The sequence below is a fragment of the Prionailurus bengalensis genome, chromosome B3, assembly GCF_016509475.1.
Source record: "Prionailurus bengalensis isolate Pbe53 chromosome B3, Fcat_Pben_1.1_paternal_pri, whole genome shotgun sequence".
In the NCBI taxonomy this organism is placed as follows: domain Eukaryota; kingdom Metazoa; phylum Chordata; class Mammalia; order Carnivora; family Felidae; genus Prionailurus; species Prionailurus bengalensis.
In genome coordinates, this window is record NC_057355.1 from 134,891,988 (window position 1) to 134,909,434 (window position 17,447).

The 17,447-nt window shown below is 42.6% G+C and overlaps 1 protein-coding gene across 4 annotated transcripts in view; it reads right to left on the bottom strand.

The window, feature by feature from the left end:
* Positions 1-2,101: 2,101 nt before the first annotated feature.
* Positions 2,102-17,447, bottom strand: part of RPS6KA5 (ribosomal protein S6 kinase A5) — a 177,932-nt gene continuing 162,586 nt past the window's right edge. For all 4 annotated transcript variants that reach the window (XM_043556843.1, XM_043556844.1, XM_043556845.1 and 1 more), the window contains 4 exons: positions 15,207-15,398; positions 7,434-7,593; positions 5,472-5,635; positions 2,102-3,952 (listed from right to left, as the gene is read on the bottom strand). In XM_043556843.1, coding sequence (XP_043412778.1) covers positions 3,713-3,952; positions 5,472-5,635; positions 7,434-7,593; positions 15,207-15,398 — 756 coding nt within the window. In that variant the 3' untranslated portion in view covers positions 2,102-3,712. The remainder of the gene's footprint in view (positions 3,953-5,471; positions 5,636-7,433; positions 7,594-15,206; positions 15,399-17,447) is intronic.

Consider the following 17,447-nt stretch of genomic DNA (forward strand, 5'->3'; position numbering starts at 1 on the left):
GTTAAAATGCCAGTCTTTCAAAATTTTTTCTAAGTATGTTCGAATGTGCTTTCCTCTTCTTCTTTTTAAAAATTCATGCGGTAAAGTTCTTAGGGATATTTTTCAAAACTTCAGTACTAAAGCGTTACCTTTACATGTAATGTGGCACCCTCTGTATTTCCCTTCTTACTCATCAGGAGAATGAGAATTATTGTACACTTAATCTCTCCTTTTACTGGTTTTATAACTTCAGCAAATAGGCTAGCACTACAGCGCCTAAAATAAACTGTTATGAATGATCTAAGGTCTACACAACCAGAAGGTCTTTCATGAGGATAATTGTCACATATATTTCAACACGACAGTGCACATTTTGCGTGACCAGCCCCATAGAAAGTCAAAAATAAAACCGCCGTTAAGAATGTCATGTTCGTCAACCTTCCTGGATTTTAAACAAAGAAAACAAGAGAAACGACGATTTCCCCATCTACCTACAAGCAGGAAAACAAAGCTCTAGCATTGGGTTCATATTTAACTTACATTTCCTTGTCTTTTTTTATTTAAAAAAAACTTTTTTTTTTAACGTTTATTTATTTTTGAGACAGAGAGAGACATAGCATGAATGGGGGAGGGGCAGAGAGAGGGAGACACAGAATCTGAAGCAGGCTCCAGGCTCTGAGCTGTCAGCACAGAGCCCTATGTGGGGCTCGAACCCATAAAACCTGGTATCATGACCTGAGCCGAAGTTGGACGCTTAACTGGCTGAGCCATCCAGGTGCCCCAAACTTACGTTTTAAATGTAGCCCTTTACATAGTTTTTTTTAAAGAAATCAGTAGCAATATAAAAAAATGAAAAAGCAGCTTTTCACAGGTAAATGAATCTGCAACTCGAACACAAACCAGCATGTTTGAAATGAACTCAGGAGGCTTGATTTTTTTGTTCCAGTGGCTCATTGACTTATTATTTTATAGAGGTTTGGAAGAATTAATGAATTTCAAAATAGCTAATTTAACTCAGTCAGCCACAGGATCTGGCATAGTCGTTAGAAGAAATGGGTCTTTTAAAATTTATTTCCTCTACTACTTTCCTTTTCTTATTCTTGACTCTCCATTAGCCATATATAGCTATAAAATATTTGAATCGGGGTCTATGATGGTATGAAAACGACATGCAATAAAATCAATAAGGGAAAAAGGAAGGGGTGATTTCGCCCTATCTCCAAAATTAATATTATGAAGAGAAATTAATGTATTTATATATTGGGGGCTTTTTTGGATCTACTTCTACTCTACTCCTAATACTAAGGCAGAGTTCATATGAAGTATTTTCATGTAAGATATTTCTTAGTTTACTTCTGATGTGACTAAGTGAGAGTGTTGTGAATTTTAGAATACAAGTCACTGGGCGGTGACAGTTTGCACACAGTGTAACCACTGCAAACTTAGCATCAGAGGCTGTCTTTCTGGAATTCATAAGCAGGGTGGGGATGAAGGTATTTGGCATGGGGCACCACCCCGAGTGCTTTTAGGTCTTTTCAAAAGCCCATTCTAGATTATTCAGAGACCCTCATTGCGATGGATTAAGCTCTCCTTCCTTCCTCTTCTTACGCTGCCTTTTTACCCATTTCCTTTTCTGCCAAGTCCTTCTGAAGAAGAGGCAATGAAAATAAATGAAAATGAAGCCCCTCAATTTCAACATCCAGGAGTCAATGACATCTTCAATCATTACACTGACCATTTTTCTGGATCATTTTCCATTGGCAACAAAGTCCGTTTAGTTTATACTCTGCAAGTAGTATTTTCTACTAGGATGCACAGTTAAAAAAAAAAAATGAGCTGAAGAGCTAACTCAGACATTTCCAAATCTATTTAACATAACTATAGATACAAACGGACATTTTCTTGGTTATTATAATTCTGTGCCTGAGGAAATCACATTTTGTGAATTAGCTATATGGTGGTAATAATTCATGTAAGATTTCCCATCATTACCAGGAATGACTGAAAGCTAGGAGCACAAAAGTTTCATTGACTCGTGGGAATTATATAGCCATTTGGGCCGCTAAAAGGTATAAAAAGTCATTTCCAATAACCTTCACGGACAAAAATGTGAACAGAGTGATACGGTATTTTGAAAATATTTTAATATTTGCCATTTTTTGCCTGTGCTATTAATATGTACATGGATTTAGTAATAAATATACTACTATTACATAGAGTGCAATATTTTTAGTATTCGTAACTGTTTGAAATTAATGCTGCTATTATCTCAAGAAAGGAATAAATAAATATCATGCCCAAATTCCAAAACAATGCTCAAGAGATTATCACTAACAAGAATTATAAAATAAACATGTTGGGCATTATCTTTTTAAGCATGATTCTTGTAAACACAGCCAAGATCACTTTTCTCAGTCCTGACATTTCCTGTGATGGCTTTAAAAGAAAATACAACGTACAAATCCTATCTTTTTTTTTTTTTTTTCTTTTTGCATAGGGAACGAATTCATTGTATTTGAAAAGGAAGCAATCTTTTGGTGAAAGGTCTCCATCACACAGTACTTGCTTTCTGTAGGAATTCAGAACTTTGGAGCAACAAAAGGGCTCTGCGGAAGTTTATAAAATAGGCTCTCTGCATTTAAAATTTAACCGAAAAATTTCAGGACGAGTCAGAGTCATGATTCTAAAATAGTATGTACATAATATCCGACTCCGGGAGGGCATGCCTCGCTGCAGCACAACGCAGTACACAGATGTGAAGCACAGTGTTTCATAGAATTTTCCTTTAGATTTTCTTCGCATCGGTGCCTAAGTGGATCGTGATTATGCCCATTCCGCTTGTCGCAGACAAGGTAGAAGGGGGACGTGAGGACAAATTTAAAGCGGATGATGGAAAAACGGGCAAAAATGCAGCACATGTGCTTTAAACGGTGCACTTTATAAAATAGTTTGCTTTATCCAGAGTCTTTTACAAAGTGCAGTATTACTTAAAACAGAGACGTGTACCTCAATATTCGGCAATAACCATTAAAACAACCTGCCAGGAAAGAGCAGTGCGAAATTAAAACCGTACGTAGCTTAGCATGCATGTCAGACGGGTCCCCAATACAGAGTATGGGACCTTACGTTCCTGTATCTTTTTTTTTTTTTTTTCTTTTACTTTTTAGAAAAGGACTCATAACAACAGGTTACCATCGTAGGCAACCATAAAACAAAGACAATAAGTTAAAACCCTCTCTCAGGAAATGAGCCAACGCCAGGCATCAAATTCACTACACAATCTCTGCACTGCTCCGCGGGGGCCCATCTCTTAAAAGGCCACACGGTCCCCGAGGCAAAGCAAAAGGCATCATCATCATCACCGTACGTGTGACTCCTGCGGGCGGACGTCTGGAACACCCGAGACTCGTTTTGTAAGCAGCTCGAACCTGACCCGCCCCTAAGTAGGTTTACAGACACCCCTGCTCTTTCAGGAACAGTCCTGTTGGCGTCACGCCAGGTCACTCAACAGTAAAACGTGTGCTCTGTTCACAGTAACATTCTCCGTGCAGTGCTTTTTGGACACGGGCAACCAGTTGGGTTTGCCTGAAAGCAACTCCCTAAGAGGCAGGTTCCGCGAAGACCAACGGGGCACGTTTTTAAAAGCGTACGACGTCACCTCAGGCACAGGCTGAGGGCACGCGGGTGCGATGGGTCGTCGGCGGCGACAGTCCTGCCCTCCGCCCGCCCGCGCTCAGTCCGAGAAGTGGGAGAGGGTGTCCGGGTTGCTGCCGTCAGCAGGGTGGCCGGGCTGCAGTGTCTTCGTCGGGGTGGTCTTCCCGTGGGACTGGGAGGAGGACGAGTGGGAGCTTTCGCTCGAGCTGCTGCGCGTCTCTGTGCTGGTGCTGGTTTTCTTCATTTTCCTTCTCTTGGCCAGAGGGGCCTTATCGACATTCTGCAGGCAAAACCCCTCTCTCTTGTATTTGTTAAAGGCCTAGGGGAGAAAGAGAGGGAGCCTCTGTGAAGGCAAAGGGGCTGACGCTTTCCAGCACGTCTGACTTCTAGAAGAAGACAACTTTCGGTTGGCAACCACGGCTCCAAGTTGTTTTGGGAACAAAGTCCTTAAAACCGGTACTTGCCAACCTCCTGGCAGGACGCACAAGCTCAGGGGAAGAGTCCCCAGGGCTCCGCGTCAATCAAACCAGCCAGGCTGCTCAGGAGTCCTGATTCTTCCTCAATCTTTTGATGAGGTCCGCGCTACCTCTCCGTAAAAAACACTAACCACCCCCCCTCCAACCCCCATTACTTTTACTGGGTCCTGCGTCTGAGATTTAAATCCAACCACAGGGGTGCCTGGGTGGCTCAGGTGGTTAAGCATCGGCTTAGGTCATGATCTTATGGTTGGTGGGTCCGAGCCCCGCATGGGGCTCTGTACTGACAGTGATGAGTCTGCTTGGGATTCTCTCTCTCTCTCTCTCTCTCTCTCTCTCTCTCTCCCCCTCCCATGTCTGTCTCTCTCTCTCTCAAAATACATAAATAAACTTATAAGAATAAAATAAAATAAAATAAAATAGAATAGAATAGAATAAAATAAAAGAAAATAAAAAGAATTCTGACCACAAAACCCCAATACAGAGCAGACCTGATCCATTACGGGCCCCTGCTCTCCACTTCCAAGTCGGGGTAATCTGGGTGGATCTTGGACACTTCATCTACACAGAAAGGCTCGGCGCCACATGCCTCGGCCTGGTTACTCCTCCCAGCAGCCTGTCCCTACTTTTCTTGGTCTCCAGCTTGGGTGTCACTGGGGCTACTAATGATCGCTTTGCCTCAAATACCACCAGGAAGATGGGCGACCATCTGCTACAACCTTCGTAGTCACTCCCTGCGCACCTCAACGGTATCCTCGTTCATTAATTTTTGATCCACGTCTGCCGCTGAAGAAGAAACTGTCCTTTTTCCTCTCTCAAGATGATCCCTTCAGAGGTAATTGTACTTCTCCGGAACTCACCTATTCCTTATGCGATTATCTTAAAGCATTAGCAGCTGCTTGGTACAAATGCGTGTACTCTGACGACACGTCCCCCGCAGCCTCGAGGATATGTGATGTGCCAATGGTTGTTAAGTGAACAGACTTTCACATGTGCCTTCGCTCCTAATATTTATTTATGGCTTTCAAAGAAAATGGTTCAGCTTATTTGAGAGAGAAAAATTGCAATATGAAGCCTATTGTTTTCATGATCTCCCGAAAACTTTCCACTACTCAAATGTCACACGACTGCCCCATCTCACAAGCTCATTCTAAATGTCATGTGAGTGCTTGTGGGTCAGCAGTGACTCTGATGCCCCACACACTTTGTGTTAATCCATGTGTTTATATCACGAAGGGATTTATAAAAACATACCTAAACTTAAAAAAAAAACAACCGCATTATTTTCAATGCACCACTAAGGATGTGTCTCTGAGGCCATGATTCAAACCCGCCCTATGTGTGCAGAGCCCAGGGCCTTACGTGGAAGGTGGCTTTCACACAGGTTTGCACAGCAGCCCCTGAAGATCCTAGAATGTCTGGAGTCATCAGAGGATTTGAGGACAGCTGACTGCCATCTTGAAGCCATTCATTGTGTCTCAAGCCTGACATTTTAAGCCTTTTATTTGGATCGACTGTGAGAAGTCCTATGGGAATAATTGAGATATTTTTATTTTATGATTTGTTGCTTCAGACATAAATCTCAATGAGGTTCACATGACACAATGGTTTCTATAAGGCTTCAAACTCCTACTAAGGTAATTACATTTTCACATACATTTAAATCTCCTAGTAAATGCTGGGTGCTAATTGATGATAAGGCCTACAATAGCCTATGTCTGCTGTAGGCTAACTGGCTTCTTGATCAGGAGAAAATTAGCACCCAACATAAAGGCGCCCACTGGCAAATGGGAAGCTCCAAGGGAACAAAGAGCACCTAGATGTACTTCATTTGTGTACAAACAATCCTTTTTTTAATGTTTATTTATTTATTTTGAGAGAGAGGGAGCGTGCACGTGTGTGCTCATGAAGGGGGGAGGGGCAAAAAGAGAGGAAGAGAGAGAATCCCAAGCAGGTTCTGCACTGTCAGCTCAGAGCCTGACGTGGGGCTCCATGGCGTGAACTGTGAGATCATGACCTGAGCCCAAATCAAGAGTCGGACGGACGCTTCACTGGCTGAGCCACCCAGGCGCCCCTTGTGTGCAAACATCTTGTACAAGTCAGTAAGTGCCGTAAGGCGGGGAGATATGGAGATGGAGACACAAAGAGGAGCTCTGAGTTGATGTACAGACAAAACCAACTAGGACAGCATCAGGCGACGAGCACAACAGCAAAATCCCCAGGCACAGTGTGTTAGCCGCCCAAGGGAAGGGCTCTGACCAGAGAGTGGGGGCACCCCGGAAGGCTTCCAGAAGATGAGTCCTGGGGGGATGGGTACAGGTGGGCTCAACGAAGAGGGATGCCCCAGGAATTACAAAGCGCCGGAGCAAAGTCACACAGGAATCTGAGGGCCGGCACATTTGAAGAATTCAAAGGCAGAGTAAGGGTAACAGGAAGCATGGGCAGGCAGGCCCAGGTCACCAAGGACTTTGAATCTCAAATGCTCCCATATAGGAGTCTGACCTGAAGCTAACAGGGACTCTCTGAAGGACTTTTAACAGAAGAGAGGCATGAGCACGTCTGGATACGAGGAAGGTCGCTCTGCTGGTCGATAACGGACAGGTAAAGTCAGAGGAAGTGAGACAGGCTGAAAGGATGGTGTGGGATCTCAGGAGAGGAAGGATGGCAAGACCCGAGGGCGGCCGCGTGAACCGCAGGAGGTGGTGAGGAGAGACACCGAACCTGCAGCACTGAGTGGCTGCGGAAGGTAAGGAAGGCGCGGGACGTACGGTGACGTCCAGCTTTCTGTCTTGGTAATTTGGCTGCTTGGCAGTGCAAGAGGGGGATGGGAAGAGGCATATTGGGGGGAAAGGATAGTAAAATAGTGTCAGTTCATTTTGGAGGTGTTCGATTGAGACACTGTGGACCCTGTGCATGTGGGTAAGACTACTAAGGGACAGAGTTCTGATAAGAAAAAAAATAAGGCCGGGGCGCCTGGCTGGCTCAGTCAGTTAAGTGCTGGACTTACGCCCAGGTCATGATCTCGTGGTTCGTGAGTTCTGGCCCTGAGTCCGGCTCTGTAGTGACAGCTCAGAACCTGGAGGCTGCTTCGGATTCTGGTGTCTCCCTCTTTCGCTGCCCCTCCCTGGCTCACGCTCTGTCTCTCTCTCAAAAATAAATATTTTAAAAAATTAAAAAAAAAAGGTTCAGTAGACTAACCTGGAAACCTTTTAGAACACATGTAAGCTCCATGAGTAATTAACAAATAAATATATGCACAATGAGTATGATTCCACTTTAATCACTACACATTATACAAAATGTAAAATTGCATCAGATTCTTACCTTGGATCAAATCTTTAGCTTCTTGGGATACATTCTTCCAGGCTTCTCCTTCAAAGGAGAAGTCTCCCTTTTTAATTTTCTTCATGATCTCCACTGCACTGGTACATGTCAAACTTTTGTCGTGAGATTGGAATGGGACTTGCCCTGACAACATTGTATACTATCAAGAAAAAAGGGGAACAGAACAGAATGTCTGCCAAAGTCATTGTCAAAGCCACTCCAGTAATCTCACTAGTAACTTCATCAGCATAGTTTACCAAATACAATAACTAGCCTTACTGGGTTTAGAAGATTATGTAGACTTCTATCACTGAAGCAACAAACACATTTCAAAGCCTTGTAAATAAAGTGAGCCGGCTTATTATGATACCAAGATTTAAAGAGCAAGAAAAACAAAACAGGGATAATCCGGCTGCTTCTGAAAAAATAGTATTTGTGTTAACAGAGAATTGAGAGGGAGCAGAATGCCTCAACAGCTATTTTTTAATGCAATTGTTTTTAGTTTATGCATTTATTTTGAGAGAAAGAGAGAAAGAGAGAGAGAGAGAGAGAGAATAAGCGGAGGAGGGCAGAAAGAGAGGCAGAGAGAGATCCCAAGCAGGCTCCATGCTCAGTGCTGAGCCCAAAGCAGGGCTCGATCTCATGACTGTGAGATCATAACTTCATGACCCTTCACCCACTGAATCACCCAGGTACCCCAATAGCTATTTTTTTCTATTCAATTCCATACATCCTTTCCCTAGGACATTTTTTCTTTCTTTCTTTCTTTCTTTCTTTCTTTCTTTCTTTCTTTCTTTCTTTCTTTCTTTCTTTCTTTCTCTTTCTTTTCTTTCTTTCTTCAACTTTAATGTTTTTATTTATTTTTGAGAGAGAGAGAGAGAGAGAGAGAGAGAGAGAGACAGGGTGTCAACGGGGGAGGGGCAGAGACAGAGGGGAAACACAGAATCTGAAGCAGGCTCCAGGCTCTGAGCTGTCAGCACAGAACTCAACGAGGGGCTCAAACTCATGCTGTGAGATCATGACCTGAGCCCAAGTCAGATGCTTAACTTACTGAGCCACCCAGGTGCCCCGGAAGATCCTTGTTCTAAGGAGGGAAATGCTAGGACACCTGAAGAACAATGCCAGAACAATCTAAGAAAACCAGAAACCTCCCTAAATCTTCTTTCCTTCATCCTTCCTGCACACCGGCAACATTCACACAGCCGACATCTTTTCCCGAAGTTTCCCTCTTCAGACTCCTACACTGGCTTCCCGACATTCACCGGGCACCTTTCAAGCTCCGGCCTCGTCTTCCCTCCTGGGCTCAGCCTCTGCAGTAGCCGTATTCCCACCCCCTATTCTGCACCAACAGTTCCTAGGCCTCCTGGACCGCGCACAAGCTACTCGGTCCCCTCAGAAGGCCATTTTCTTTCCTGAGCTGGCAGAGGCCCACCCACCCTTCGGTGTAACTTTCCAGGATGTGTAACGAGGGCCTCGGCCATCTGTCACAGTTACTCCCAAGAGAAGATAGGCGGTAGGAGGGGAAAATGAGCTTTAGCGTCAGACAGACCTGGTTTCCAACAACTGCTTTTTTACTTACTAGCTTCTGTTTTCTAGCTTTTTAGTTTACTAGCTTGGGTATGTTAGTTAACCTCTCTTAGACTTTTTCTTCATCTACACAACAAATGTAACAGGATCACACAACCCATTGCACGTGGTAACAGCGGGAGCCTGCTCACTAATATACCAGGCTTCACTCCGTTCTTCCTCCTCTTTCTCTGGCTGGAAGGCAGCAGGGACCCCATTTTCTCAATGGAAGGTGGGGAATCAGAACAGTGAGTCAGGCGACTTTACAGCCCCTTCCTAAAGGTCTGCTTTCTAGATCACTGGAGGCTCCAACACTTCAGCATGGGTTCCCCAGAGAGCAGAGTCTAAAGCAGAAGTGAAGACACAATTACATTCCTGAGCGGGAAGAATTGAGAACAGGGAACAGTGTACACACCAAAGGAACTGCAGGGATCAGCTGCCATGCTGAATGTGGTACAAGTCAATATGGTGCTGGCATCGATAAGCACCTATTGATCTGGTCAACAGATTGTTCTTGATCTCTATCAATAGGAAGGATCAAAGCAGTAGGTCTTCACATACCAAGGATAGCTTTCACTGTCTTGCCCAAGAGCTGTGTGACCTCTCCTGCTCTGTTATAATATAGTCTGTTAGGACCTTGATCATCTCGACATTCTCAAGAATCCCATGCTGGCTCTCTATACTGATGTCTTCATTAAGTGAGACCTGGTGAGCAGGAACTAGAAGGTATCCCAAATGCCTTATAAGCACACGAATGTCAGAGGGACGGAGATGAACTCCATAAACGTTCAGGGGACTATCACATTGGTAAAGACTTTAGAGCTCCAATGGTTAGGGGCATAGAGACATTTCCCCTGAAAGATAAATTGCTTGTCCCACTAAGAAAGAGGTGCAGGACTCAGTGGGCTTCCTTGGATTTTGGCGACAGCGTACATTGCACTTGAGAATCCTGCTCCAATCCATTTATCAAGTGACCTGGAAGGCTACCAGTTCCAAGTGGGGCCCAGAGGCAAGAGGGCTCTGCGGCAGGTCCTAGCTGAAACACAAGCCGTCCTGCTACCTAGGCCATAGGATTTGGTTGACTCGATTGTGTTAGAGGTATCTGCGAAAGGGAAGAATGCTGTGTGGGGTCTCTGGCAACTGCAACAGAGGAGTTGTAGAGCAGACCTGAAGGATTCTGTGTGGGGTCATGCCTTCCACGGCAGAGAACTACTCTCTGAAAAGCATCTCCTGGACGCTACTGGTTCCTAGTAGAGTATGAATGCCTATAGAAGGGATACCAAAAGCAGTGCATCTTATACTATGATCAGCACTGATTCACAAAGCCCGAGCAGCGATCCAATGTACTATGGACACAGCACACGTAGAATCAATCCTAGGAAGTCCAGAAGGCATGAGCAAGTTACGTTCACAGGTGCGTGCCACCGATCTCTGTTGCACCAGCACTTCTTCCTCAGCTCAAGCCAATGGCCTCATTGAGGAGGGGTTCTCTAGGACTTCCCTCCTCTATGGAGGAAGAAAGGAAATTGAGACTGCTCGATAGGTAGCCTGCTAGAGCGTGAACTCAGTGAAGGCAGCTGCTCAGGACAGTACCCCGTGGGGTTGGGGCTCTGTCCCTGAGGATTGTGTTGAACCACTGGCTGATCCATTGGTGCTGGATCCCCCATATCTGATTCTGTGAGTGGAGGATTATGTTTTAAATGGAATTAGCCATCACCCCACAGGTATGTTAAATGTACCCGTGGGGTAGCATACGATCCTAGCCCATGTAAATACTGTGTGTTATGGACTGAATGTTTGTCTGCCTCCAGAATTAATACGTTGAAGACCCAACCCCCAACGCGCCTGTATTTAGAGACAGGGCCTTTATGGAGGTAATTAAAGTTAAATGAGGTCATATGGGCGGGGTCCTGATCCAATAGGATCAGTGTCCTTATAAAAAGAAACACCAGAGAGCTTGCTCATGCTCTCTCTCTAAGCATACACACTGAGGAGAGGCCATGTGAGGATACAGAGAGCAGGTGGCTGTTTACGACTCAAGGACAAAATCCTCACCAGACCCCAGCACTGCTGGCATCTTGGTATTGGAATTCCCAGCATCCAGTCTGTGAGAAAATATATTTCTGTTGCTTAAGCCACCTAATCAGTGGTATTTTGTTATGGCAGCACCAAGCTAAGACACCGTGTAAGCTCTATTTTAATTAAAGTCCCGTACGTTTGTTTAAAATTTTTTTTTAATATTTATTTTTGAGAGAGATTGTGTGTGTGTGTGTGTGTGTGTGAACAGGGGAGGGGCAGAGAGAGAGGGAGACACAGAATCCAGGCTCCAGGCTCTGAGCTGTCAGCACAGAGCCCGACGTGGGGCTCGAGCCCACAAACCACGAGATCATGACCTGAGTCGACGTCAGATGCTTAACTGACAGAGCCACCCAGGCACCCCAAAGTCCTGTAGGTTTCTGACAGGGATTGCATATCTATGAGGTAGACAGGGGTTGTAATCATGCCATATGATACTACATGATGCAGCTTCCTGGAGTATTTGTTTTACTCAATGGGGGTAATATAAATTATTTTCAAACTATAATAGCTACATTCATGTTTATTAGATACAACATACAAAAAGGCCATAGATTTCCTTTCTTTTTTTAAAAGATTTTATTTTGTTATTTTTTTAAAGATGTTATTTTTACGTAATCTCTACACCCAGTGGGGCTCAAACCCACAATCCCGAGATTAAGAGTCACATGCTCTTCTGACTGAGCCAGCCAGGCACCCCAAGGGCCACAGATTTCTAAGGCAAATCAGGAGACTCCAAATAAACTTTGTGCTTGTTGTGGAATAACTGAGGCTTTGTATCTAGATCGTCTGAAGATATGCATTCATTCATGTAGAAAAGTTCACAAAGCACTCTGGGTTGTTTTTTTTTTTTTCACAGTTTAAGGTGTATACTAACATTCTGCATACGTATTTCATTGTGTATCTCTAAACGGCAAAGATCTTTTAAAAACCACAACACCACCATTATCACATCTAAAAAAAATTAGCAGTAATTCCTTTATATCATTCAGTACCCAATCAATATCCAAATTTCTCCATCTGTGTTATATACGTCGTATGTATCTATTATAATTGTATCTGGATGACTTAGAGTTTGAACCTAATAAATAGCATTACAATTAGAATTTGCTTGAATCAGAATTGAAGTAAGTGTAAAGATTGTTTTCTAAGTGTCTTTTAATCTGTAGGGTCTCAGGCTCTTTTCTTTTTTCTGGGAGAAACTGGGTTGTTTGTCCTGTAGAACGGCCCATAGTTTGGATATTGTGACCGTACTTCTGTGGCATCATGTAAGCTGTTCTTTGTCCCTTGCTTGTCTTAGAAACTTGACAAGCAGATCTAGAGAGAAGCATGGCTTCCATCCGTGCTGTGACACACAGCTATTTCCATAGATGTGGCATTCGGAAGCTCTAAAACACTTGTCCACATCTCTAAGACTTTTTTGTAAAACTTTAAAAAGCATGATGATCAAAACTGACCTGTATTTAAAGTAAAGGCTCTTTTACAAGGGGTACTTTTATATTATTACTAAAGTTGGAAAGCTCCCCTTTATTTAGACTAATTTTTTCGGAGAATGTTAATGAAAATGTAATCAGTTTAAGCCCTTAAACTCTCAAATCTATAGCAGTTCGTTGTTTATTTTTATTGAAAAAACCTTATTCATAAATATTTTCATTTGAAAATTATAAATGATGAGTTAAAATTGCTGAAATAAAAACCATATAAAGCTTAAAAATAAAAGAGGAACCATCCTGCAGGGACAACTGGTTAGCCACTGTGGGAGAATCGACACCAAAATAAATCCCAGATGGAGTGCAGATTTAAGTATAAAAATAAAATATAATTCTGGAGGGAAATTTGGGAGAATATTTTTATAATCTTGGGTTGGGGTAGGGGTGTGTGACAATCTGACATCAAAACCACATGTCACAGGGGCGCCTGGGTGGCTCAGTCAGTTAAGCGTCCTACTTTGGGCCAGGTCATGATCTTGAGGTCTGTGAGTTCGAGCCCAGCATTGGGCTCTGTGCTGACAGCTCAGAGCCTGGAGCCTGCTTCAGATTCTGTGTCTCCCTCTCTCCCTGCCCCTCCCCTGCTCATGCTCTGTCTCTGTCTCTCTCAAAAATAAATAAACATTAAAAAATTTTTTAAAAAACACATCATAAAGGAAAAGACTGATGTCTTACTACAGAGAAATAAAAAAATTCTCCATTTAAACCCTGAAACACAAGTGAAAATCCCATGATACTATAAACAAAGTTTTCAAATGACAAAATCAGAATAAAAACATCTCCATTATCAATGGCAGACAAAGGATTAAAGTCCTTCACAGAGCTTTAAAATGGGCAAAGCTCATAAACAGCAATTCATAAAAAAGAAAATACAAGTGTCCAAATACATGAAAAGATGCTCAAAACTGAATATTCATCAAAGAAATGTATGCAAATTACAACAGTAGAAAATAATTTCAGGTTGAAATTGATAGTATCCGATGTATTCACATACAGTTGATGGAACATGATCTGGTAAACCTTCTAGAAGGAATTTGAGGCATAGATGTCAAAATAAAGATGTGCGTGCCCTTCTCGTAGGAGTTTATTCCAGGGAAATGAAACAAATGCAGCCACATCTATTAAAAAATAGTCATTTGTGTAGTTTGTAATTAGTGAAAAACTGGAAAATGCTAACTGCTCATTATAAAGAAGGTTAAATGAGGTTTGGAGGCTCAAACTACACGTATAATATAAGCTCATTTGCTAAAAAACCCAAACAGCTGTACACGTAAACAGAAGAAGCAGAAAGCCAGAAAGCACACGTAATATGGTGGCGGCAGGCAGTGGGCTAGAAGAGGGGGAGCTCACGCACGTCACCTCCACACAATGTCAAGAGTGAGTCTGCTTGTTCCTCTACTCTTTCTGTATTGTCCGAAAATTTCTCCCTAAGATTATGCATTACAAGTTACATGCAGAAAAAGTAAAGCTATTTTGAGAAGAAACATGCCAAGATTATTTTTCTAGCTTAATGTTCTGTTTCTGATCACAGCAGCCCAGGTCATTTTGTGAAAAGCATGTTTACCACGATTACTATAAGTTACCATAAATATTTCCCGCTTTATCCATTAATTTGTTAACTTACCCTAAATCGTTGTCTTTCATTACATTTTTAGTCTGAAAATCTCATAGAATATATATATGTGTGTATATGTGTACGTATATATATATATATATAAGCTTATATATATGTATGTGTGCGTGTGTATATATACACATATACATATATATATATATGTATATATGTATTTATTTATTTATTTTGAGAGAGGGGGCATGCAGGTATGCATGTGAGAGAGTAGGGGAAGGGCAGAGAGGGAGAGAGAGAACCCTAAGCAGGCTCTGTGCCACCAGGGCAGAGCCAGATATGGGGCTCAAACTCACAAACCGTGAGATCATGACCTGAGCCGAAACTAGGATGCTTAACCAAATGAGCCATCCAGGTGCCCCCTCACGGAATATATTTTTTATTTTTTACTTATTTCATTTATTTTTTTTTAAGTTTTTTTATTTTTTTTATTTTTATTTTTTTTTCAATATATGAAATTTATTGTCAAATTGGTTTCCATACGACACCCAGTGCTCACCCCAAATGGTGCCCTCCTCAATACCCATCACCCACCTTCCCCTCCCTCCCACCCCCCATCAACCCTCAGTTTATTCTCAGTTTTTAAGAGTCTCTTATGCTTTGGCTCTCTCCCACTCTAACCTCTTTTTTTTTTTTCCTTCCCCTCCCCCATGGGGAATATATTTTTTAACGTTTTTCTATTAATAAGTCACTTTGCTATTTTCATATTATATCTGATATGCATCTTTTGAAAATATACTATTGCGTCTTTAAAAAAAATACTATATAAATTCTTATGCATATAAAACGCAATACCTTAAACATTTCAAAATAAACCAAAATAAAAATTCCTACATTGTCTCTGATGTAAATTTTAAAAAAGGGAAATAGCCTTTGGTCAGACCTTTACTTGGTTGTGCCGAAAAGAAACCAATTTGTCAATATCCCCCGCAACTTTAAGAAAAACAGTAGGAAGAGATAGGTAAGAGGCCATCCAGGAACTGACTAGGTTTAACGGCTCTAATGAAATGAACTCACCAAAATGACGCCCAGGCTCCAGAGGTCACAGGACTCGTCGTAGCCATTATGGTTCAAGAGCTCCGGGGCGGCATAGTGCAGGGTGAAGCAGGGTGTCTTGAGAGGCTGGTTATCAGGTGGCTTTAAGCGCGCAAACCCAAAATCGATTACTTTAATTTCCAAATTGTCGTTTTCGTCAGTGAACAATAAATTCTGCAAGATACAAACACGTAAATTAGTCTCCCGTGACAATGTCCTGGGACTTGGTGACACCATGTACATAACGTTGTCTATCTCTATGCTGATACGGGATTCGGACACGGAGAGAGGTCTGATGGAGAGGGTCGGGGAGCTGGACGACAGTGTACTGTTCTTCTCTGGCTTATGCTTGTTTATATTATTTCAATTTTACAGTGTCTTATGAAACATTTTTCGATTGCACCACGCCTCTTCCTGTGTCAGAGCCTTTGTCTACATTTTTCGGATGGCGTTTGTCCTCTACCCCCTCCACCAACCTCGGTACCGACCAGGCCCACGTGCCCCTACTGCTTGCTTAGAGATACCACCCTCACCCCCCCAAACGTGCCACCGCACTGAAGTTAGGACTTTTTCTATTTTCTCCTAGCATATTTGCTTTTCCTTTCTGGCACTTAGCATCTCGGCATTATTAGTCCACTGTCTTCTTCCTCATGAGTCCATAATTCCCTAAGGGCGGGGACTATGTGTCCACCTTATTTATGACTCTATTCCCCAAACCTGCTGCACTCATATAGTAGGTGCTTTGGTAAATATCTGCCCACTGAATAAAGTCATAAATAAAATAGCTGTATCCAGTATAGCTTATTAAAGAAGACACGGTAGGCTGGCTTCCAACTGGATGGCTCAGTTGGAAGAGTGTGTGACTCTTGACCTTGGGGTCGTGAGTCCAAGCCCCACACTGCATGTAGAGATTGCTTAAATAGATTAAAAAAAAAAACCAAAAACCTTTAAGAAATAAAAACAAATTAAAGAAGACATGGTAAAGGCATACATTACATTTCAGAATATTTTCTCCAAAACAGCTAAGACTTAAACATTTTTTGGATGCTTATGGATATTATTCCTCAATTATGCACACAACATTGTTCTCTTGAATCCCTCATCTGCCAAGCCTTCTCAGTCACTAAGCTTTTACTGTATTGTTTTCGTGTTTATCACATGTTTAATAAATGCTAACTGTACTGAGGCATGATCATCACTTTTATTAGTCTATCAAGCTAGTAGCCACGGTAAGCGAATCTGATTATACTGTCTTCAGACACGCTGACGAAACCTGTTATGTCTTTATGTTCATTAAATTATTCCTCAGATCTGGAACATCATTTTTTTTTCGTTAATATTATTCCCGCTAAAATAAAAGACATCACAGAAGGCTTCATTCATACAAAGAAAAAAAACATCTTCTACACCTTCCACCCAAAAGTTAAAAATGGATAAAGTGGGGGGAAAGAAAAGCAAAATGATTAAAAAGTTTTCTTAAATTTTCTATCCTAGGATGCTTGATCCTGAACGTGTGATGGAATTAAAATGTGGATAAAATGTGGATAAAAACTGAAGCCCAGCTGGGGTTCCCACGCCATAGCTCCGGGCAAGTCTTTCGGCGAATGACTTGTGAGCTCCTCTGCGGCACAAGCACTGTGATCTGTACAGAGGACCGTGGGGCACACCTGGCCCCCGTCCGCACGGAGCCTGCCAAGTCTTGGGAGGTGGTTTCCGTTTATTCTCTGCGAGGACTTCCTTAACCGCAGTTCTTGAAATGAAGGAGAGGGGGCGCTCCCCCTCTCGGCTCTCCTGATGGGGCTGGGTGCGCATGGGCAGGAGTGGCAGGAAGCAGCCGCCTTTCAGCCTCCTCTCAAGCTCCACCCTGAAACTCATCTGATGTCACTGGTCTCTCATCTCTAAGGATGGGGACCGGTTTGAAAAGCACAAAGCAGTCCACTAAGAATGTCAGCTAGCTTCTAAGTTTATCTGCTTCTCACCTAGAATTTAGGAGTTTGCCCATGCCGAAAGCAAATGCCACATTAATATTGACCAAAAGATACACCATCAGGTCTTAAAATACGACACCAGTGGGAAAGGGATTACACTTTGGGCCTGGGAGTAACATACTCTGCCATTTAAAAGTCAAAGTGAAAGTCATTTTATTACGAAGATGTTAGTAGGAAGGCACATTTTCATTTCTCCAGAATCTATGTTGGTTTAGGACTATAAATGTAGTAGAAT